At 42.2% G+C, this 24121-nt stretch overlaps 1 protein-coding gene across 2 annotated transcripts; it reads left to right on the top strand.

Moving 5' to 3' along the window:
* The first annotated feature begins 2930 nt into the window (after positions 1 to 2930).
* HMGCR (3-hydroxy-3-methylglutaryl-CoA reductase) lies at positions 2931 to 24121 on the top strand. 2 transcript variants are annotated; one of them, XM_046666245.1, is made up of 20 exons: positions 2931 to 2958; positions 7119 to 7306; positions 8011 to 8122; positions 8411 to 8498; positions 9884 to 9968; positions 11150 to 11255; positions 14940 to 15046; positions 15155 to 15271; positions 15675 to 15835; positions 15955 to 16202; positions 16317 to 16495; positions 17564 to 17758; positions 18129 to 18287; positions 18435 to 18592; positions 19271 to 19376; positions 21122 to 21292; positions 21607 to 21747; positions 21831 to 21989; positions 22407 to 22561; positions 22705 to 24121. In XM_046666245.1, exons 1-20 carry the CDS (start codon positions 2946 to 2948, stop codon positions 22757 to 22759), a joined length of 2703 nt encoding a protein of 900 aa, XP_046522201.1. In that variant the 5' UTR covers positions 2931 to 2945; the 3' UTR covers positions 22760 to 24121. The 2 variants fall into 2 exon arrangements, with proteins under 2 accessions (XP_046522201.1, XP_046522202.1); XM_046666246.1 differs by lacking the exon at positions 2931 to 2958 and adding an exon at positions 4299 to 4510 and having other exon boundaries at positions 16314 to 16495.

The raw sequence follows: 24121 nt of genomic DNA, 5'->3' as shown, positions 1-24121 counted from the left end.
ATTATACTTTTACAAACCCTTTGCTCTGAGGGTAAACACACAAGGGAAGGCACACAGAGTCCCTTGACCCTGCCCCTACTGTCCCCTTCTATATTGTGTCTATGCCAAATTTTATGATTTGTCATTAAGTACAAATTATTAGTTAATGCAATAAGAATTCTTTAGAAATGCATTTTGGGAATCATATAGAAGTTGCTTTAAGAACATAATACCAGACAATTAAAGTTTCATTATTGCTTGCTTTGGAACTCATATACTCATCAAAGTTCTCAATTAAGTGGAGTGTGGGAGTGAAACTTTCCAAATCTTGGTCTAAAGCCTTTTGTGGAAACAGCTTCCTGATCCTTATTTGAATTTATATTAGCAGGCATTTGTGTAATGTGTAACTTCTGAGATGCCTGGCTCTTTGGACTTTAGGAACATTAAAAGTATAACAAAGTTTCTAGGCTCTTAGCTCTTACAGGTCTTCCTTCCTTCTTCTTACTTTTGATAAGACTCATCATAGAATACTGTCATCTTTGCTTACTTCACCTCAGTCTTGTTCACTGTGAAAACTCTTCCCTTCCACTATAATTGATTCAACAAATATTTAACGATCATCTATTCTGTGGAGGAATGTAAGGTTCATAAAGGCAGTTTCCATGTCTGTCATGTTTGTCACTATATCTCCAGTGCCAACGATGGTGCATTGCATAGAAAGGACTTTCCAGAAGTATTTGGTAAAGAAGTATGAATAAAGGTCCTACACTGAAGCAGTGGAGTATAGTTGAACCAGCATGAGCTTTAGATTTAGGTTCAAATCCCAGTTTTTCTAATTCTTATCTATGGGATCTACAGCAAGTTGCTTAACAAATTCACCTTTTTAAAAAAATAGTAAATGGAGATATCTATTTTATAAAGATTATGGGAATTCAGCAAGAAAATAGTTTATTAAAACTCCTACTAAGTGTATAGTATGTTCTGGGGACTGCATTTCAAAATACAGAGCCTTAAAAATTGAGTGGATTGGGGCCGGCCCCATGGCCGAGTGGTTAAGTTTGAGCGCTCCACTTCAGTGGCCCAAGGTTTCACGGGTTCGGATCCTGGGCGTGGACATGGCACCATTCACCAGGCCTCGCTGAGGCAGTGTCCCACATGCCACAACTAGAAGGACTCACAACTAAAAAATATACAACTGTATACTGGAGGGGTTTGGAGAGAAAAAAAGCAGAAAAAAAAAAAAAAGATTGGCAACAGTTGTTAGCTCAGGTCCCAATCTTTAAAAAAAAAGAAAAAAAATTGAGCGGATTATAACTGCTGTTCTTAAGAAACTTCCACATAATAAGATAAAAAGACAAGTCACAGAATATTATGGAAATGTTACAGGTGTTCAAAGCAGGGACAGATGACACATATTTGAGGGAATTAGGAAAGGAGGTGGCAAATGAAATGGTCCTAAAGGATAGTTAGTATTTCAACAATTAAAATGGGTAAGCATATCCGGATTAAACAGAAGATAAGCAGGGAGGTAAAAGGTATTGAGTGTGACCGAAACAATGTCAGTTACTCTTTTGGCTGAAATGTAAGGGTGACACTGGCAAGCAGTGACAGATACGCAAGAAATGTGGGGTGAGCCCATATTGGTGGTGTCCGATTCTTTAATCCTGTAGACAGCAACTCCCGACGGTTTGGCAGGCCAATGGAGTAACAGGTTGTAAGGTGGAAGCACCCAAAAGTGGAGAGACCAGTCAGGAGAGGCTATTGCACGATTTCAGGTAAGACGTAATAGAGGCCTACAGCAGGAGGAGGGCAGAGGGAATGCCGAGAATCCACAGGGTGTGACTAGTGCCCCGCACGGGAGGGGAGGAAAGAGACAGAGCGAGGCACCCCAGCGACTGGAGCCATTTACACGAACGGGTAAGTCACAAGAAGGTGTCGGCTAAGGTTTCGGATACGGGTCAGCTTGAGGTTTGGGTTGCACCTCGCTGCCTCCTTCCCTTTTTTACGTCCCTCTTTTTTCAGGGCCACCCCCACCTCCCTCCCTCTCTCTCTCCACTGGGGAATTGAGTTTTCTGTCCTCAACACGACCCTGCGTTCATCTCCAAGCTCCCGTCGTGCTCGCACGGCGGGAGGACCACAGGTCAGGGCCGGGGCCGCGGACACCCCACCCGCGCGATCCCCTATCGCCTGCGCCCGGGCAGCCTCCACGCTGGCGCCGCCACGGCGCCCCGGCCAATAGGCAGGCCCCAGGGCTGGGCCTCGCCCGGCCATTGGCTGGCGCGGCCGTGGGGAGAGATGGTGCGGTGCGCTTCTCCGCGCCGGCGGCAGCTGCGGGCGGTTGTTAAGGCGACCGTTCGTGACGTCACGCGGTCAGGCCGGGCAGCCCCCAGCTGATTGGCTGGGCGATCGGACGATCCTTTCTTATTGGTCGCACGCTGCCGGTCCCGAGCGTGCGTCGGCTCGGGTTCCTTCCGCCCCGCGTCTCCGTGGAGTGGAGACGGGCGGAGCGCCGGCCCCTGCTTCGGTGGCCTCTAGCGAGACCGGGAGGTGAGGCGGGCGGGGGCCGAGAGGGGCGGCCGGGGCGGCGGGCGGCAGTGGGGTCGGCCGCGCTGGGGCGGGTCTTGGGCTCCGGCGCCGGCAGCCGGTGCGGCTTGGCGGGGCGGCGGCCGGGCGGCGGGGACTGCCGGAGACGCCCTTGAGGCGGCGGCCGGGCGGAGGGGTGGCGGCGCTCGCCGCGGGGTCACGGCCCCCCGTGCAGGGAGGGGGCCGGGCCGGGTGGCCTCGGAGGCCCCCCGATTGGGGCAGGGCTGGGGGCTCGGCGGGGAGCGTGCGGAGGGCCGCGCCCGGGCGGCAGCTGCCCGGCGAGGCCGGGGGGGAGCCCCGGAAACTCTGCTGACCGGCCCGGCGCCGCTGGCTGGATCTGCGTGCACGTGTCCGGGCCTTTCCAGGAGACGCGGGGTGAGAAGATGCAGAGCCAGGGTAGGGACTCGCCCAGGGACTGAAAGGATGCTGCTGCTGCTGTTTTTTTTTTTTTTTTTCTTGCGAAGGGCGTAGTCTCCTTGGTGCTGGTGTGCCTTAGTTCTAACCTTGCAGGGTTTCGGGATTACTTGGTTTGGGTTAGGAAGAACCTACGTTGCAGGTTCAAAAATAGAACACTTTCTGCGGGAGGAGGAGGTGGATGTGCTCCGTCCTACATGGTCGCTTGAGATATTTCAGGGCTTGAGGACATGCCTTCTTAGACTTGGTTCTGGAGGTCGTAGGAAACAGTTGTTTCCGGACCATGCTTAAATAATCGAGCTTAATATCAACATCTCACAACGGAGAGAATGTACTTTTTTGTTTGCTTGTGAATTTATTTTCCTCTCTACGCAATTAAAGACATTTTATGACTTCAGAGATTATCGAGCAAGGGCCTGGAGTGTGCTTTGGGGAGAGACTGGATTTTGCGGGCTTGCTTTGTTGTACTGTCTTTCCAGAATTTATGATGAATTTGTCAGTAAGGACAAATGGAAATTAGTAACATGAAGGTTAAAAAATTGTGCAAAGATTACAGCATTAACCTATGGAAACGTGTGTGTGGCACAGGCATTTCAGGATGAGTGTGTATGTATGTGCACTCCGTTTATTCTTGTATTGTCTGGTTTCTGTAACCACATCTATCTATATCAGTATCTTTTTAGGTTGAGCCATATGAAATTGCTGATATTTGAAATTCAGCTTTCTTTACCTACAAAAAGAGCAGTTTCATATGGTTCCACTTAATACTTGTCTTTGTGAAAGAACTTTGGAGGTCTGGCTTCCTAAGTGAGTAAAGAGGGATACGACTTACAAACAGGTAGCATGTAATAGAATTAGGTGTAGAATCCGGGTTTCCTGATTTCCAGTGCAGTAATTTTTTTTTCTGGGTTACTGGGTTGAACAGCAGAATTCTAGATCCTGTCAGGATTAAAAATGACTCAGTATAAGACATGGTTCTTTCCTTCAAAGAAACAAAACCTATACAGCTATTACTTTGAGAACAGTGTAAGATAGTGTATAATCAACTACTGGAATGTGAACACAGGAGGAGTGCTGAGTGGGAGGAAAGAATCAGAGTATGACGCCAAAGCATCCTTTTCTGCAGTTGGCCATGGTAGGTGGTTCCTGTAGCATACTGGATTGCAGTTTGAGGATTCCTTTGAATTTGAATTATCCATTCTTTTGAAGAATCTGTGAAATATTTGCAGCATGCTTCAGTCTGAATAAGCAAGGCGTACATCACCTGTTTAACTTGATTTTTTTAAAGTACAATTTATTTTTATTGCAGCATGGCATAAATACTGTCTCTTGACTTTGCGTAAGCTGTCCTGTAGCCTGCTGGTGCCACTTGCAATTGCTGATGAAGGTGCAAGACTGGATTCTATGGCATTTACATGCTTTGCATAATCACAGGGGAATGAAGAGGGTGCTTGTGAGGAATTGCAATGTGTGCGATTATGGTTACTTTTGACACATTTGTACATTCGTTTGCTCAGTTTGTATTTCCAAACAGGTAAGATTCTCTTTGGGGATGGTTCAGGGATCCTGTGTAATTCTTTTCCCGAATGTTGCAAAGATGACTTTACACCTAGGAAAGAAAGGTTGCAGAATTGACAATGCTGCCATGGAATCTTTCCGAGGGAAAACATAATGTGCCTAATGTATAATTATGTGCTAATAATGCTAAACTGATTTGTGATCAAATAGGGGTGCCTTCTTGCTTGCAGCTCAGATTTTAATTCAACTGAATTAACTTTAATAGTGAAGAATACATTGACTTGATAGAGAATAATCTGAGTTGAGGGGTGTTTTGAGGAGGGAGTGTTAGAAATCATTTTGACCTGGTTTTGAAACGTGTTTTTAGTTCGTTCATTTTCTGGAACATTGATGCTAGTTGATCCTTTAGACTAGTTTGTAGGGTTTTGTTTTTTGTTTTAAAATATAAGAAGGAAGTTATGTGATAGAAGTTATGTGATACCATCATGAAAATCTAGCCTCTTATGAGGCTTTTGGTTTTAATGAAGTAGGGTTCAAATCTAAGATATGATTAATACTCTTTGATACTTTAAGTCCAAGTCCATGCTAATTTAACAGAAAGTATTTTTGTTATTGTTTCATTTTCCAGGGTAGTAGATATGTAACCTCTCTTCCCCACCCCATCCACCTTTTATACGTTCCCTGAATGCTCCCTGAATGCGCTGCGTTCAGCTTTTAACTGGGGGGCTAGAGGAGGGGAGTTAGATCCGTATCTAGGGGACTTTGAAAAAGAAAGTCATCTTTGGGTCTGTGTCAAGATGTGTCAATGAAATGCATGCTACTGTAGTTTAAGAATTTGTTTTTAATTAAGCTGGTATTTGTTGAGCAACTGCTATATGTGAGTGCAAGGTGCTGGAGGATACAATGAGGAATAGGGCTGGGGAGGAAGGTTGAAGAGGCATGAATAAGCACAAGCAGATGCCTGCCACGTTTATATATCTTAGTGACCGCCAGCCTTTTAAAATTGAGACCCACTATAAGAAATGCCTGTTATGTTGGAAGCCAGTACCCACACTCGTAGGTGTATAGTTTCGTGAAACAAAGTTTCAAGAAGTAATACCTATCCATACTACATGTCTTTACTCACATTTTTTTCTATTTTATTTTATTAAAAAATGTTTGTTCTCACTCACAAAATTGCTTTCATGATCTAATTGATGCAGTGAAGGGTTGTGACCTACAGTTTGAAAACCACGTATCTAGCTGCTGGCCTGGTATGGTTGAAATGTAGAGAGAACAGTGATGCAGTCAGAGAGAACGCGTAGTTATTGCTTTATTTCCTAAAAGCTACTCTTCTTTTCTTTTTTTTTTTTTTAAAGATTTTGCTTTTTTCCTTTTTCTCCCCAAAGCCCCCCAGTACATAGTTGTATATTCTTCGTTGTGGGTCCTTCTAGTTGTGGCGTGTGGGACGCTGCCTCAGTGTGGCTTGATGAGCAGTGCCATGTCCGCGCCCAGGATTCGAACTGACGAAACGCTGGGCCGCTTGCAGCGGAGCGCGTGAACTTAACCACTCAGCCACGGGGTCAGCCCCTATTTTCTTTCCCTTAATCCTTTAGGTAGATTAATACTTTCTCTTCCTTAATTTGGTATCTTTTAAAATTTTGTCTTCAATAAATGAATTTCTTAGTTATTATTATAAATGTGAGATTCATCTGAGTTCTTGCTAGTGTGTCAAACAATGGGCTTAGTGTTTAAATCTTAATTTTAATTGATTTTTATGGGTAGTTAATATGCTTTACATTAGCATTAATTTTAGTGTAAGAAATAAGGCTTGCAAGTTCCTATATTAGAGACCAATGACTATCAGTTGTTTAAAAAATCAGAATGTCAAAATCATTATTATTTAGCAGCAAACCTGGGGAGTTTAGTCGTGGTAGGCGTTAGATCACAGTTAGCTCTGTGTTCTGTTGGGAAGCTTTGAATGCCGTAGACATCTGCTTTGCCGGCCGGCCTCTTCTCTCGGTACTGCTCTAGCATTTTGATTAGCTGTAGAAGCCTGGGGAAAGACTATCCTCTGGTGACACAACATTGGGAAGGTTTATTTAACGTCATTTGGCTAGTGACATTGTATCGTGTGTCGGATGGAATGGAGAAGTATGATGGGCGTTGAGGAGCTTTCTGTATAAGTTGAGATCGTGGTTTACAGGAGGACGCTCTACCAGAATGTGAGGAAGGAACAGGGTGCTTATTGCATTTTCTGTCGGGGTAATTAGAAATACATGTGAATAGTTGTTTCTCACTGTGTTTTCTGCTTTATCACTCTCCTCCTTGGCTGACATATTATTTGGTTTGGTCTTAAATGCTTGAAGTCATGCAACTTGTAAGAAATAACTGCTTTTAAGTTGGTTGCTAGTGAATAATAGAGGATTTAAGTGTTGTCAGTAAAAAAGTATTAACAGAGTTCTCTTATTTTAATTTTACAGTTATTTTCCAGAATTTTAAGGAACACTATCAAATACTGTTATTTATACGTACAAGACACCGTGCATACAAAGCGGGGTTTTACATGACACTTTTCCTTAGGATCTTTTCCTAAAAATACAATGAGCTGTATACTAAGTGTTCTGACTTGATGTTCCTTACAGGATCCAAGGATTCTGTAGCTACAATGTTGTCAAGACTTTTCCGAATGCATGGCCTCTTTGTGGCCTCCCATCCCTGGGAAGTCATAGTGGGGACGGTGACACTGACCATCTGTATGATGTCCATGAACATGTTTACTGGCAACAATAAGATCTGTGGTTGGAATTATGAGTGTCCAAAGTTTGAAGAGGTTTGTGAAATTAATTTGATATTGACTACAGTAAATTGCATTTTCAGTTTCTAAAGAATGCCTCCTTTTAGAGACTGTAAAATCAAAAAAGTTAATAAGTAAAATATTTTAGTATTCATGAATGTATCTCAAATTTCCACTTAGTTATATAGTAGGGAAATGCACTGGAAATGCTTTTGTCTTTTGTACACAAATGAATGTAATTGACTTTACTTGAGAAACATAGCTTTTATAAGTGACAGTGAAAGACGATTAGCTTAACCAGTGAGTGGATTGTTTAAAAATTGGATTTAATTTTTTCCCTTTTTTTTGAGGAAGATTAGCCCTGAGCTAACATCTGCCAATCCTCCTCTTTTTTGCTGAGGAAGACTGGCCCTGAGCTAACATCTGTGCCCATCTTCCTCTACTTTATGTGTGGGATGCCTGCCACAGCATGGCTTGCCAAGTGGTGCCATGTCCGCACCCGGGATCTGAACTGGCAAACTCCAGGGCACTAAAGCGGAACATGCACACTTAACCGCTGCGCCACCGGGCCAGCCCCTGGATTTAATTTTTGATTTGCATATTTAATATTTTTCGGACTTGTTTTGTGCTTACATTTATCATAATATGTAAATTAATGATGTGTACGAAATATAAATTCTTATTTTTAATCACTTATTTTAAAAGCTAAAGCTGTTGGAATTTTCTGTCTCTCCCATTAGGATGTTTTGAGCAGTGACATTATAATTCTGACAATAACACGATGCATAGCAATCCTGTATATTTATTTCCAGTTCCAGAATTTACGTCAACTTGGATCAAAATATATTTTAGGTAATCATTTTGTACATTAAACTTCTTTGTGTGCTACCAGACATTTGATTTGCTATGGAAATACACCTGTTTGTTCAAATCGTGTGTGGAAATTTATGTATTGCTTAAAGTGTGCTGCGTACATTCAGTAGTTTCCTTACTATTGGGAGTTAGTCATTCTCATATTTGAGACCTTAGTAATCTGTGGAAAATAGTGCTGTTTCTCTCACAATATTGCATGGGACTATATGTTGTTATTTGTGTAATGAAGGATCCATTTTTTCAGTTTGTTGAATTTTGTCCTTTTAGGTATTGCTGGCCTCTTCACAATTTTCTCAAGTTTTGTATTCAGTACAGTTGTTATTCATTTCCTAGATAAAGAATTGACAGGCTTGAAGTAAGTATTTAAAGCTTGAGTATACTTTTTTCCAAAATATGTTGAGAACTTTTCTTCTGTATGTTATAAAGTATTGTAATATATAAATTTCCAAATGTTTATAGAAACTATGGGGAAAATTTTTATGTAATCATTTGGCTGTTTGTATTGCCTGTTAGCGTTTCAGTATCCTTTCCCACTTCTTCTGTCCTTGAAGAAAACCTGAGACTGTGCTGTGTACAGTAGCGCCCCCTCATTTGTGGTTGCACTTCTCGCAGTTTCAGTTACCTGTGGTCAGTTGCAGTCTGAAAATATTAAATAAAAAATTCCAGAAATAAACGATTCCTAAGTTTTAAGTTTGGGCCATTCTAAGTAGCGTGCTAAGAATCTCTTGCCTGTCGCTCCACCCTACTCAGGATGTGGCTCATCCCTTTGTCCAGTGTATCCTTGCTGGACGTGCTGCCTGCCTGTTAGTCACTTGGCAGCCGTCTCGGTTACCCAGTCAGCTGTCGAGATGTGGCTGCACTTGTGTTCAAGTCATCCTTATTTTACTTAATAACGGCCCCAAAGTGCAAGAGTAGTGATGCTGGCAATTTGGATACGCCAAAGAGAAGTTATTGTTGTCAATCTCTTACTGTGCCTAATTTATAACTTAAACGTGATCATAGGTGTGTATGTATAGGAAAAAACATAGTATATGGAGTTTGGTAGTTTCCTTGCATTCAGGCATCCACTGCAGGTCTTGGAACGTATCCCCGCAGATAAGGAGGGACTGCTGTATACGCTCTGTAACTTCCTTATGCCTAGTAATAGTTTATCAACGTCTTTGCGTGTCCTTAATGTTAAACTGAATTATTTCTAGTCGTTGTTTAATAGTCTCCTGTATGAATATATTGTAGTTTATTTAATTCTCTAGGACTGGATTGTTAGGTTATTTAATTTCCTCCATTAATAGCAACTCTGTGAGGAATGCTTAGCTACATTTTTGTTCATATTCATAGTCATTCTCTTAGGATCCATTCCCAGGAGTGAGACAGTGACTGTGTAAGCTTTTAGGGCTTTTGAGTACTGTTATTGCCAATTTATTCTCCAGAAAGCTTGTTTAGTTTATGCTTCCACAAGTAGTGGCTAATGAAAAAAAATTGCATATATTCCACTTTTGTCCCCCCACACCAATTCAAGGAGACATTTTTTACTAAGGGTGATATTTTGCTGTAAAATTATCAGTTATATTTTTGTGTAAATATATTTACATTTTTAACATTGCACTTTTTGGTTCACAATAAGGTATATGGCCTAGAGGGTCGTGCAGTGCATGAGGAGGAAAATGTTTTGTTTTATAAAAGATTTTTTAAGCCGTATTTTTTCCTCTGTTCAATGTCCTGCATCGTCTTATTTTTTTCCAGCGAAGCTTTGCCCTTTTTCCTGCTTCTGATTGACCTTTCCAGAGCGAGTGCTCTCGCGAAGTTTGCCCTCAGTTCCAACTCGCAGGTGAGTATTATTCCTAAGACGTGAATGTTAATAGTATTTCTTTTTTCAGTTGGTTTACATTAATAGGAAGGATTAGTAGAGTTTCTTCATAGTCCAAGATTCAGGAATTGCCCTCAGTTTCCAGTTTACTTGTCACTTCCTAAGACTGATCTTCCTAGATGCCTAGGAGCTGTCCCCATGTCCAAGAACTCGCTCGCAATTCCGTAGCTTCTGGAAGTTGGAGTCTTCCCATTCTCCTTCGTGAAGGTTTCAGAAGTTAGGGTGCTATGGCTTTTGGATAAATGAGAGTGTCTACCTAGTGAAACATGTCAGCAAGCAGGACGGGATCGGATGGGAGAGGGTCTCGGGGAGAGTTATTTCCAAACCCCTGAGGCAGCCTAGCATCATTTCCCATCTCCAGTTTTATCTTGGTGTTTGCCACTCACTTTAAAGAACCTCACATTTTTAACGATTTGGCATCAGAGTATCTGAGTATAAAATAGCATGTACTTCTGCCCTGATTATGTATTTGATAGATGTTTATGATCATTTGAACATGTTGACGAGGATATGATTTTGGTTTCATAACACTGACATGGGCTCAAAAAATTTGCACCTAAGAACTTCTATCAGTGTAGCCAAAATATAAAATATTGTAGGATTTAATTATGTGGGATTTAAAAGACAGGATTAATGCACTGTGTCAAAGGAATCTTCCCAAGAAATAGCTCATTCAGTGGCAAGGGAAAGCAGGGCGCTGTGTATGTTCTTTTGTTTAATCCTCTGTCTTAGTACATACTTCGCGTCTGGAATGTCTGTTAGTCTTATCGCATTGTATATTTTATTCTTTGCAAAGTAAATTAGATTTTAGTGCAAGTCCTAGGATGCTCTCTGACATTTAATTTAATTAAGTAATTAATTATTTAAAATTTTTTCTTTCTTTTTTTTTTTAAAGATGGGCACCTGACCTAACAACTATTGCTAATCTCCTTTTTCTTTTTTAAAGATTTTATTTTTCCTTTTTCTCCCCAAAGCTTCCCGGTACATAGTTGCACATTTTAGTTGTGGGTCCCTCTAGTCGTGGTGTGTGGGATGCCGCCTCAGCATGGCTTGATGAACAGGGCCATGTCCATGCCCAGGATCCGCACCGGCGAAGTTGTTTTGTGCCTCATCCTCATTGATATGTTTGGTGTGTGTTTTAGGATGAAGTGAGGGAGAATATTGCCCGTGGAATGGCGGTTTTAGGTCCCACGTTCACCCTCGACGCTCTTGTAGAATGTCTTGTGATTGGAGTTGGTACCATGTCAGGTTTGTAAGCACTTTTTAATATATCTTAATATATTTTGAAATAAATTTGTAGATAAAGAGAAAAAAGAACATCTTAGATTGCAATGGTTATTCTTAAATTCTGACCTTTAAAAGTGTAACATGAAGAATTTTCTGATGTGAGTATGTGGGTGTATCTGACCTTGTGCCTGTCTGCTTCAGGGAACACTCAGTAGCGGGCTACTGATTTATTTCTCACTCTTGCATCCTCTCGTTCTGTGTTCCACTCTTTTGATGACTTTGTGGTGGTTTAGTTTCTGTTTTCTTGTTTGGTTTTTAACCAAGATTGCATTACAAGGCTCCCCTGGAAAGCGCCTTCCAGCCCCTCCTGTGGCCCAGATTAAATGAGCAGTTGGGTTCCTGTGGGAGACAGTGCGCGAGCCAGGAGCTGGACAGATCTAAGTTAGGCTGTTGGAAGCTTTGATGAGTGTGCAGTACGTCTTAGCAAGTACCCGGCACTGGCCTCAGCACTTAGGGGTCTTCGTCTTTAATTGGATTGTAGAGAATTAGATGTTAAATAGAAACAGAGAACTCCATTAGAAGGGGCAAAAATTATGGGCTGGCATGGAAATTTTCCAGAATGAATATATCACGCTCTTGTCTAGCTGTCCTAACCGTTAGGACTAGATTTTATGGCTTTGTCATAAAGGCCACACCTAGTTAACCACTGTTCTAGTGTATTTCCTGGTGCCTTAGTGCCCTCAATAAGGGGCTTCATTCTTTGAGAAATAAATTATCTAACTTTTAGGAGGGTAGTTGATTGTCATTATTAGTTGAGGTCTCTTCACTGGGTGTATGCTAAATATATAATATTTCTTCTGACTTTCTGAGGGTAGATTGATTTATTCAGTTATTTAATCTGTCATTCAACGAAGATTTTATTTAGCAAAGAAGATACTTTTTAAAATTATGTTTTTAAATGTGCGTACCTTAAAATCTACTCTTTTGGGGTTGAGTTTTGACAAAGATACAGTCATGTAAGCACCACCACAATCAAGAAAAATGTTTTTGATCAGGTGAAACATACCTATGTGATTTTATTCAAGCAAAAGAGTATATAAGAAGATGAAGAGGATTAGCCAGGAATTCACCCACAGTAGTGGGCCATGAAGCTAAGGGTCATTCGTTTGAAACTGATGTGCAAAGTAGGGTAGTGAGTTTTGTCATGATAGATCAGAGAAGTGGACAAGGGAAGGGGTTTCATTTGTGGTTGGAGAAGCCAGTTAGGAGACCTTACAGCTACACAGAAATGATGTAATTAGGGATTGGGCGCGGGGTAGGATGGAAGGACAGATTTAACACTTATTCACTAGGAAGTCAGCGTTTGGAACGCTAGTAAAAAGGAAGCGGTCTTACCTTTTTGAAAGTGTGTAGACTGGTGCTGTCCCTTTGTGTAGTAGCAAAGTGGCACAGAGAGACTGTTCTGGGACAGAGTAAGGAAGAATGCCTGCAGAACGTATGGCAGCAGGAGTGGCGTCACACGGCCGCAGATATTAGATTACTAGATAGCCATGTCCGAAAGCAGTGGTCAGTAATGGCTTCGATGGTCTCAAGTTTGAGATTATATTCAGCTACTATTTCAAATATAGATTGTTCGTAATGCTATTCTTATTGTAATTTTGTATTCTCTTGAATTTCCACATTTGCGAGTAATTGCTGCAGAATTTAAAAAAAAGTACAATGTATGTTTTCTATTATTTAGTCAAATGATCTATTGTAATTCAGAAAATAAAATATAACTGAGCTTTTTTGTGTTATTCTAGTTAGCAGTTTTTATAGGAAAAGGGACTCATTTTTTTATTTCAAAGCATTGGTAAAAAAATTAAAAATTAAGAAATAAAAAATAGGGGCTGGCCTGGTGGCATAGCACTTACCTTTGTGTGCCCCACTTCAGCGGCCCACGGTTTGCAGGTTTGGATCCTGGGCACGGAGCTAACGCCACTCGTCAAGCCACGCTGTGGCAGCAAACCACATAAAATAGAGGAAGACTGGCACGGATGTTAGCTCAGCAACAGTCTTCCTCAAACAAAAAGAGGAAGACTGGCAACAGATGTTAGCTCAGGGCCAGTCTTCTTCACACAGACACACAAATAAATAAATAAAAATAAAAAGCAATAAAAAGGTGAGGGATAGTTACCAAACCTTCCCAACTAGCTTCTCATAATCGACTGTGTGCTAGTGCTTTAAGGAACTGTGAAAATGATTTTGAAGGGTTTGATAGTTTGTGTTTTTTGTGTGTCCTTCCCTCTGCCAGCGTAAGAGTCAAAGCAAAAGTTAACAGTTTTCTATTGGTTCTTTTCCTAGAGGTTTTTTTTCTTTTCTTCCTACTGTTGTAGTTTAAATTTTATCCTAACAAATTCCAAGACACTAGTCAAATTCTCTTCCTTTTTAATGAAATTTGGTTGCGTAACATGATTTGGTTGGTCATTGTTGAAGTTTGGGGAATGAGCGTTTTGTTACACAGAAGTTTTCACCGTCGTGTTATTTGGAAATAACGTAAGAAAAGTAGCATTCCTTTGGATTAAAACCACAGTAGCCCGTCTCCCACTCTGTTCTTTGAAAAGAAAATTGGCTTCTAATTAACTTTATAGTCACAATTCCCCTCTCATCTCCATTGTCATTGCTTTGGTTGAGCTCCTCATACTCAAAAGAAACGAAGTGTTTTTATATTTAATATGATGACATCAGAACTATGTTTTATATTCAAGTTTATTCATAAAGTAGGGGAGTAGGATTTGGTAATCCCAGGTCTTTTCTAGTGTATAGTTCTGTTACCTTCTATTTGAGAAGATTACCAAATGATACCTTAAACATTTTGTAGTGCAACGTTGGTTAACTTTGAATCTTGAGTTGCATTTTTGCGTCATAATCATTTTTCAAACAGATCGATGAAATGAAGCCAAATTGTAGGAACCTCAGTAGACACCATAGAGGTTATATTGAAATCAGAGTTCAGTAGCACACATAAAAGATTTTTATGGTACTATATCAGGAGTGGTACCATTGGCAGTATGTTTTACTTTTATGAAAAGTCCTTGGTCCGCAAGTGAATTGCTTTTGTGTTAATGAGGGGGACTGGATCAGTAGTACACCTGTGGGGGGGGTTGCTCCCTTAGAGTTGCCTGTCCTTTATGTCCTTGCTTCAAAACAGTACAATCAGTCATACGTGGCTTAATGACAGGGATCTGTTCTGAGGAATGCGTCACTAGGTGATTTCGTCACTTTGCGAACATCGTGCAGTGTACTTACACACACACACGTGGTACAGCCTGCACACCTAGGCTGTATGGTATACATCTTATGGGACCACCGTTGTTCATGCAGTCCGTCGTTGACCAGAACGTCGTTGTGCAGTGCATGACTGTACCGTCATTTCATAAAAGGGGATTATCAAATGTGTATTAAACACAACCACCACGCCTGGCATTGTGATGTTGGGGACATGGAAGAAGATGAGGCCTCTGCCCCCGATGGAGTTAATCCTTCTGTGGTCTTAGTCTTAGCATTACCTCTGAGTTCCTAATTCTTTTTCCAGCAGATGGCAAAGAGCTTAATATAGTAATATTTTCATGTATTTGTCCACCTATAGGAAGAGTTCTTGTGATGTATGCAGCATCAAAAATACACATACATTACTAATGATATATTTGATTTTTCTCCAACCAGGAGTGCGTCAACTTGAAATTATGTGCTGCTTTGGCTGCATGTCTGTTCTGGCCAACTACTTTGTGTTCATGACTTTCTTCCCGGCTTGTGTGTCCTTGGTTTTAGAGGTAAGAGCGTTCTTCCTTACGGCCTTAGTAGAAGAGCAGTCTTTCTCATTAGATCCGTTCGCCTAAATAAAATCAGTACCTTCTAGCGAATGCTGACTTGCTTTGCAGCTGTCCCGGGAGAGCCGTGAGGGCCGTCCAATTTGGCAGCTCAGCCACTTTGCTCGAGTTTTAGAAGAGGAAGAAAATAAACCAAATCCTGTGACTCAGAGGGTGAAGATGATTATGGTAATTACGTAGTTTTCTTCTCCCTTCAGTATCTTCAGTTTCACTGTCATATTCTGCTTTTTAATTTGGGCTTTTCCTTCTTTCCTCTTATCTTTGTGCAATTTTCGCCTCTTTATCTGATGCTCCTCTTCCATTTTTTTCTTAACTTGTGTCTCATTTCTTTGAGGGCCCTTGTTTTTATTAGTCTCTCCGCTAAACAGATTTTTAAAGTTCCTCTTCTTTCTCTCTTTGGAAACTTGTTCTCTGCGATGTTTTCAGTCATTGGTCACAGAGCACGCCTGGGCTTTCTTTTCATGGTGAGGAGAGGCCGTGGAAGATAGTGTCTGGTTATCCGGTTGCTAAGGATGAGAAGGTTAGGTGCCGTTGATATGCAGAAGATATATAATTGTTTAATTTATTTCAGTCTCTAGGCTTGGTTCTTGTTCATGCTCACAGTCGCTGGATAGCTGATCCTTCTCCTCAAAACAGTACAGCAGAAAATTCTAAGGTTTCTTTAGGATTGGATGAAAATGTGTCCAAGAGAATTGAACCAAGTGTTTCCCTCTGGCAGTTTTATCTCTCCAAGTAAGTTATCTGAGACCTGCTCTATTGTATATTAATCATAGCACTCTGCTACTAAAGGTTTAGGTTGTGCCTTTTACATTTCCAAGTAGTAACATTTTAATTTGCTTTCTTTTATTTAGAATGATCAGCATGGATATTGAACAAGTTATTACCCTAAGTTTAGCTCTCCTTCTGGCTGTCAAGTACATCTTCTTTGAAAAAGCAGAGACAGAATCTACACTCTCATTGAAAAACCCTATCACATCTCCGGTAGTGACCCAAAAGAAAGTCCCAGACGACTGTTGTAGACGTGAACCTGTACTGGTCAGAAAGAGCCAGAAATTCCACGCGGCGGAGGAGGAGATGAGGATAAACACAGAAAGAAAAGGTGATTTCTTATTCTCTTCACTGCTCATTCTTAAAATGCTGATTTGTCAGGAACTTGAGTCCATTTTAAAACTTTCGTTCAGTGTTGTGAGATTTCTTTTGATCTCTTCAGCAGTTGAGGTTATAAAACCCCTAGTGGCCGAAGCTGACACCTCAAACAGAGCGACGTTCGTGGTGGGCAACTCCTCTTCACTCATTGCTTCACCGGAACTGGAGACGCAGGAACCTGAAATTGAACTTCCCCTGGAGCCTCGGCCCGACGAAGAATGTCTGCGGATCCTTGGGGATGTGGAGGTGAGGGAATAAGGCACACTCAGGGCTGACGTCTTGTAAGAAAAGGAGCACCTGCTGGGTCCCAGGCAGTGTTGTGTGGTTTACAGGTTCTGGTCTTATTGATTTATTCCCTGCAACCTTGTGAGGTAGGTGGAATGATCTCCATTGTTCAGGTGAGAAAGCTGAGGCTCCAGGACGTTTAAGTATTTCCCAAAGTAATACATCTGGAAAATGGTAACGCTGGGAGCGAGAGTCCAAGATTTACTGACTCAAGAGTCACTGCTCTAATAGAGGAAGATTGTCATGGATGTTAGCTCAGGTGAATCTTCCTCAGCAAAAAAAAAAAGGAGTTAGTGCTCTTTCTCCCTTATTGCTGTTTATCATAGAGATGAGCAACTACTGTGTTCTCATTTGTGTGTCAAAGCCTAACAAAGGTTTAACACAGAAGTGAGATTCAAAGATAGAAGAAAGTTTGTTTTTTTAAAGTACGCTTGATTTTCACGAGGAAGCTTGCTTTCCTTGCTGAGGTTTGAACAGGGTGTTCTGCTCGCCTGCCCGTGTGAGTCCACGCATGCTTTATGTAATGTGAGTGTTGTGTCCAGCCGCATCTGCTGAGTCTGGTTCATTCTTCATTTACGTGCGTCTGAGTGAGAGGAGAGTCGGGTTTGGTTTTCTTTGTTACTTTCCTTTCCTTCATTCCTGTTAACATGAGTTTGGATATCTCGGGTGTCTTGCTGTGTACAGGGTTAGCAAAACTTACAAGAGTGGGCATCAGAATCTTAATTACAGGGTTTTTTTTCCTCTATGAACCTCAGTTGCAAAATTTAGTGTTTTGGTCTTACATTTATTTAGTTTTCACATTTTCTAAAGAATTTACTTTCATTTTGATATTCTTCTTTCTACTGAAATCATCGCCTTTGGAACCCTAAAGTCCTTCGGGCTCTCCTCTTACAGTCCTTGTGTCTCAGCCCTAGTGAGAGCGTATTGCTATTGATGGTTGATTCGTTACGAACCACGTGAAGCACAGTCCTGCAAGTCTTCGTCATCTCCTTTCCTGAGCCCCTTCCCATTTCTTTTTAATTTCTTTAGAAAGGTGCAAAATTCCTTAGTGATGCTGAGATCATCCAATTAGTCAATGCTAAGCATATCCCAGCCTACAAATTGGAATCTCTGATGGAAACCCATGAACGAGGTGTATCCATTCGTCGACAGTTACTTTCCACAAAACTTCCAGAGCCTTCTTCTCTCCAGTATCTGCCTTACAGGGACTATAACTACTCCTTGGTATGTTATTTTCTTGATTTGAGAAGGTTTGCTGTGTAGCTTTTAGGCTAGTCTTGTAGCTTTGGTCTTTAGCTTTTTAGTTTTTTTGGTGACTGGTCTTTTATATGTGCATAGTTTTATAAAACATTTTCCTTTTTAAATCATTTTACTGTAATTTTGTATTCTGCTTATGATATAGGTCATAGAAATTAAAATATTTTTCCTGTTTATAGTCATTGCTCAAACATTTTAGTATTTTGAATATTTTTAAAGAGTAAATAAATTTTGTTGAAAAATGCACTAAACAATTAAGTTGGAAGAAAGTTGTTAATGACGAGGGCTATGTATTTGCAGTAGAGATTTTCACTTGGTGCCTGACTTTACCTTGTAGGTGATGGGAGCTTGTTGTGAGAATGTTATTGGCTATATGCCCATCCCTGTTGGAGTGGCAGGACCTCTGTGCTTGGATGGAAAAGAATTTCAGGTTCCAATGGCAACCACGGAAGGTTGCCTTGTGGCCAGCACTAACAGAGGCTGCAGAGCAATAGGCGTAAGTTGGCGTCAGTCTATTGGCCTGTTTTAAGATACATTCTGGGCCAGGCCATGAGAAGAGATTTGGGGACAGTCAAGAATGCTTTCTGGGACAAGCTGAAGTGTTGTCAGGATTAACGTGTGCTCCTCTCCCATACTCTGGCAGCTTGGTGGAGGTGCCAGCAGCCGAATCCTTGCAGATGGGATGACCCGCGGCCCCGTGGTACGTCTTCCCCGTGCTTGTGACTCTGCAGAAGTGAAGGCCTGGCTTGAGACACCTGAAGGGTTCACAGTGATAAAGGAGGCGTTCGACAGCACCAGCAGGTATGTGTGTGGGTTTGGGTGTGTGCACGTTTATTTCAGAACCAGTGCCCTCTTCTGTGATCACTAAATGTAAGTGTTAACATATTGCCTGCTTAAGATGACGTAAGAAAATGTCAACTTTAAATGCATTCATTCAAAATGAGTGACACTGGTGCTTGGTTGCGGGGGCAGGGGGATGTTATCCAAGTGAATACATCTTTAGAGATAAATTAGGAAAAAAATACTGTGAGGTAGTAAGTTGTGTGTTGGTTTTATAAGGCTCACTTTTAGTAGACTGTTACTTTGCCCTAGGAGAGTTTTGACTTAGAATTGCCCTTTTTAGGAAGAGATTTTGCAAGTAGAAGTAAATATTAGTATAGTAGATATACTTGGAATGTAGAAAATTAAATTTATAAAGAAGCGTAATCAGTACAAATGATAACCCCGGTATAATTCAGGCTCATATGCTTGTTTTTATTTGGACTTTTACAGTTTATGATGAAATGACTGTCTGCAGCCCTCCTTTTTTGTGGCATATACAAATAAGACAGTGTTAGTATTCTAATGTAACGTTTAGTTAAAGAAAAGTATGTATTGAATAATCTCTGTGAGCTTTCTTTTATGTGTAGGAAACTAGATTTTACGACAGCCTCCATCTTCTTAAAGAAATGTAAAAATCTTTGCCTTTTTTGTTTATAGGTTTGCGCGTCTACAGAAACTTCACACGAGTGTGGCGGGACGCAATCTTTACATCCGCTTCCAGTCCAGGTCGGGCGACGCCATGGGCATGAACATGATTTCGAAGGTGAGCACAGACAGGCTACACCAGAACGTGCTCTGACGGGAGAGGGCCCTGGGGTCGGGAGACAGGCGGGGAGCAGACCAGCTGTTTACTCCGTGCCCTCCTGGACTTTTGAATTCTGTACCATGTACGTAGACTCCTTACTCAGTTAATTGATGGACAGATTTTTATTGAAAGGTAAGTATTGATTCCTGTAACTCATGTTCTGTAAATCCAGCGTCTGTTGACTGGCGCTGTTTGTATTGGGTGCCTTTAATTTAGACTTGGCATTACCCGTGCTCTGTGTCTGCTCAGAAGCCTTGGGAAGAATCTTGCAGTTACCGCCTCAAAACTTTGTCCTGTAAACCTTGGAAGCTGACCTCTTCTAGAGACTTCAAGACTTGTGTTTAAAAGACCAAGTTTATATGTATAGTCCATTTATTTTAATTATCTACTTATAAGAAGGTTGTGTATGGCTCACATTTATTCTACTGATATTTATTATTTACCAGACACACATGTAAAATGTTAAAGTCAGCTAGGCAGGCTAGCAAAATTTATTTTGTGGTTTACCTGTATATAAGGACCATTCAGAAAGAGAGGATCGTGGCTTAGTGCATAAGCTTTAAAAATCGCCAATAAACAATATAGCAGTTCCTCAAAAAATTAAAAATAGAATTACTGTGATCTAGCAATTCCTCTTCTGAGTATCCACCCAAAGGAATTGGAAGCAGGGTCTCAAAGAGATATTTGTACACCCGTGTTCATGGCAGCATTAGTCACAATCGCCAAAAGGTGGAAGCAAACCCAAGTGTCCATTGACAGGTGGGTGGGCAAACCAAATGCGGTGTGGACATACAGTGGAGTGTGACTCACCCTGTCCACAGAGAGGAAGTCCTGACGCGCTAATTGCGGATGCACCTTGGAGCTCACTTGCTAAGTGAAATAATCTGGTCACAAAAAGACAAATACTGTGTGATTCCCACTTGTGAGGTCCCCAGAGCAGTTAAATTCACAGAGACAGAAAGTCAGAGATGGTTGCTGGGCTGAGGAGGGGGGAGAGGGGAGGTGGTGGTGATGGTGTGGTCTCGGTTCTCCAGATGTGCAACGGTGTGAATGTGCCTCACGCTGCTGACCTGTGTGCTTGAAAATGGTTAAGACGGTCAATTCTGTGTTACATGTATTTTACCATAATTTAAAAATGTTGTAATTGCCACTGAGTATGTTTTGGATTGTTGAAGTCTTATTTGTTGATTGAATTAATGTCACTTAGTTGGAAGTCCTTGGAAGCCTTGTTTATATTGCATGTGGTGTAAACCCCAACACCTGTCTCACTGGTGTAAGATATACTTTTTTGCCTGACCTCTCTTTACAAGCTCGGTCCCTCGGGCCTTCGGGTAACAGTGTGATAACACACAGATCGTGAGCTGGTTACTCTCTCCAGGGACGGGACTCTAAGTACTCCCACTGAGTACTTGAGTACTCTAACATTCTCATCTACTTCCTGTTTGTCAGTGACTGCAAAGAACTTCATTTTCATATCTGGAAAGAAACATAAAGAATCTATATCTGACTGAGAAATGGGTCACTGTGATGGTTAATAAAACAGCTGGTACTTTTGTGCTTGATTTCTTAGTGATATAGCTATTGTATTTGGAAATAATAGTCGTTGTATTTAGAAGTATTATTAGATACAGATAAAGCCTCTCATCTATAAATAATTTTGTGCATTTTAACATGATTACCATTTTTGTTGTTGTTGTTAATAGGGTACAGAGAAAGCACTTTCAAAACTCCACGAGTATTTCCCTGACATGCAGATTCTGGCAGTTAGCGGTAACTATTGCACTGACAAGAAACCTGCTGCCATCAACTGGATAGAGGGACGAGGAAAGTCTGTTGTTTGTGAAGCTGTCATTCCAGCCCAGGTTGTCAGAGAAGTGAGTGATGGCATGAATATTTTATTTTGTTAATCAGTAATTGGATTAAAAAGTTGGGGAAAGGGTTGTTAACATTCAAAGTAAAGTTAAGGTATGGGTGTATGTTTTATGTTAAAGATGCCCGTTCTCTCATAGCCTGTGTGTGGCATTCCCAGGAACGAACTGCACTGGTCCTCTTTTTATTGAGGACAGGGCTGGAATGGGGCCGCCTCTAAATTCCCTTCTCTTCTGGAGGTGCAGAAAGAAAGATCTGGGTAACATACCCGTGAACCTTCTTGGGGAAGATGTGAAATGTGCACACCTCTGTTTTCTAGGTATTGAAAACTACTACGGAAGCTATGGTTGAGGTCAACATTAATAAGAACCTGGTGGGCTCTGCCATGGCTGGGAGCATCGGGGGCTACAATGCCCACGCGGCCAACATCGTGACTGCCATCTACATTGCCTGTGGGCAGGTGAGGGCTCCTCCCACACTTCTCTTCTCTGTTGTTCTAAGTGAGAGATGTTTATTTAATACTTTCCTTTTCACGTTTTTCAGGATGCAGCACAGAATGTTGGTAGTTCAAACTGCATTACTTTAATGGAAGCAAGTGGCCCCACAAATGAAGATCTGTATATCAGTTGCACCATGCCGTCTATAGAAATAGGAACTGTGGGTGGTGGCACCAACCTGCTCCCTCAGCAAGCCTGTTTGCAGGTATGACACATCAGGCACCTCCTCAGGCCTCGTTCTGACTCGCTGGGATTCTGTGTTTCTACCTGACACTGCCTGTCACTCACCTCCATCTTAGCTGGTCTTTTTCCTCTTCTGTTTCCACCAGCCTCCTCCAGTGTGTCCGAGTACGCATGTGCAGGCGTATGCTTAGTCAGTTGAGAAAGTAGGTTAAGAGAGAAAATGAGTGTTGTTCTCCTCTGAGTACGTGTGCTGCCAGCCAGGTGGTGCCGGTACATTTCCTCTGGGGTGGGCGTTGTTAGTACTGGCTCGTGTGGCACTTCCGGTGGAGTCCAGTTCTGTTCCGATGCCCCTGAAGTTGCCCTCATTTTAGTTGGTTGAGTTGGAGGCTGTTATCGTGACTTTAGGGCTGAGGGCCGCTGTGTCTCTCTGTGGCTGCAGATGCTGGGTGTGCAAGGAGCGTGCAAAGAGAATCCTGGGGAGAATGCGCGGCAGCTGGCCAGGATTGTGTGTGGGACAGTGATGGCTGGGGAATTGTCCCTGATGGCAGCCTTGGCAGCAGGACATCTTGTCAGAAGTCACATGATTCACAACAGGTAAGAGATACAGGTTCGTTTAACGTGTTTTCCCTGTACTTAAGGTATACAGTAGAAAAACCTACTTCTCAGATACAATAATCCCAACTTAAAATCTGCACTCCTGACGTCATGTCTCTCTCCTTTGTCTTTTTCTGCCACAGGTCAAAGGTAAATCTACAAGGCCTCCAGGGCACTTGCACTGAGAAGGCTGCTTGAGTGGCCGCCAGCTGGGGACTGCAGCATGGGCGTGGGTTCTAAGGACTGACATAAAATCTGATTAAAGGCTCGATGCACGGTCTGGTTGCGAATGCGTGGCCGCGGTGTGAGGCGATGCTTGGTGGGGGCTGCCACAGGGTCTGGGGCCACCCTCAGATCCGAGCGCTCCAGGTCAGTGCCTCGCTGCAGTGCTCTCGGAGAGGTCTCGGCACGGATTTTATGCTCTCGGGCATCACAGGTCTTAATCTGTCGTCACTGTTGAGAAAATATGAGCCGGAACCCGTGTTTTCCTTTGAAGAAATTCATGGGGCTCGTGGTGATCAGTGGGAGACCCCCGCCCCCCGCTGGGTTGAAAATGGATTTTTAAATTATACAGTAGCTGACGAAACTCCTGATTTCATAGTTAATTTATTACGTCTGGGTTGTAGAACTTTAAGAAATAAGAGCTAAGTTTATTTTTTGTAAATTAACCCTTCATTTGGTGCTGGTCTCTCTTGATTTCTTTTGGGGTAGCCAACGTGATTCTTGAGACGGGGACCTGCTTTCTTCGAGGGAGGAATTGCTCTTCTTCCCGAACTACAAAACAGTGTGCTTAGCAGGGCTAAGTCGTTCTCGGTCAGAAACAGGTCGCCGCGGTCCCCTGCAGGTGTCTGCTCAGAGGGGCCCACATGAGTCTGGAATGCACGTTTGTCCACAGTGGCCATCGCGTCCCCTTCAGCCTGAGTCTTTAGGAACGAGAGTTTTGTGCTCTTTATTAAAGGTACAAGAGCCCTTCATAGTGCTTAGACAGAGGTGATTGTTTATCAGAACCATACGAATCAGTGGCCTCTCTCAGAGCCCAGAGGGTGGAAAACACAGGTTTGAAAGAAAAATACCATTTCTCTAAGCCAATTTTAATTTCTTGAAAGACACAAATTTATTTAGCTGAGAAATCTAGATAACTTTTTGTCAAGAACTGTATCAAATCTGTATATGTTGTAATAAAGCTGCTTGTGCTAGGAATTTACTGACAGTGTTCAAGGAGTCAATGAAAGTCCGCTGTGTGCTGATCAAACCCTGTAAGCGTGGGCCAGAGAAGACAGCGTTCTGGAATGCTGTCCAGGACGCCCTGGCTGGCTCGTCGAGCCTGATGAGAGGGGCCATCAGCTTTCAGAGCCATGGAGACGCCGCGTGAATGACCCAGGAGGAGTGTACCTTGTTCCTGCGGCCAGGAGGTTGGTGACTGAAACCTCACATGGGCTCTTCGATGGGCCCGGACGAGCTCTTCGCTTCTTCAGGGGGTCAGCAGCGTTGTGGAATCTTAATTTTTTTGGATGTACCAGTTTTGTATAAATAATAAAGAACTCCTTATTTTGTATTACA

This window comes from Equus quagga, chromosome 7, assembly GCF_021613505.1.
Source record: "Equus quagga isolate Etosha38 chromosome 7, UCLA_HA_Equagga_1.0, whole genome shotgun sequence".
Classification (NCBI taxonomy): Eukaryota; Metazoa; Chordata; class Mammalia; order Perissodactyla; family Equidae; genus Equus; species Equus quagga.
Note: the sequence above shows the minus strand (reverse complement) of the source record. Positions and strands in the feature narration are given on the sequence as shown.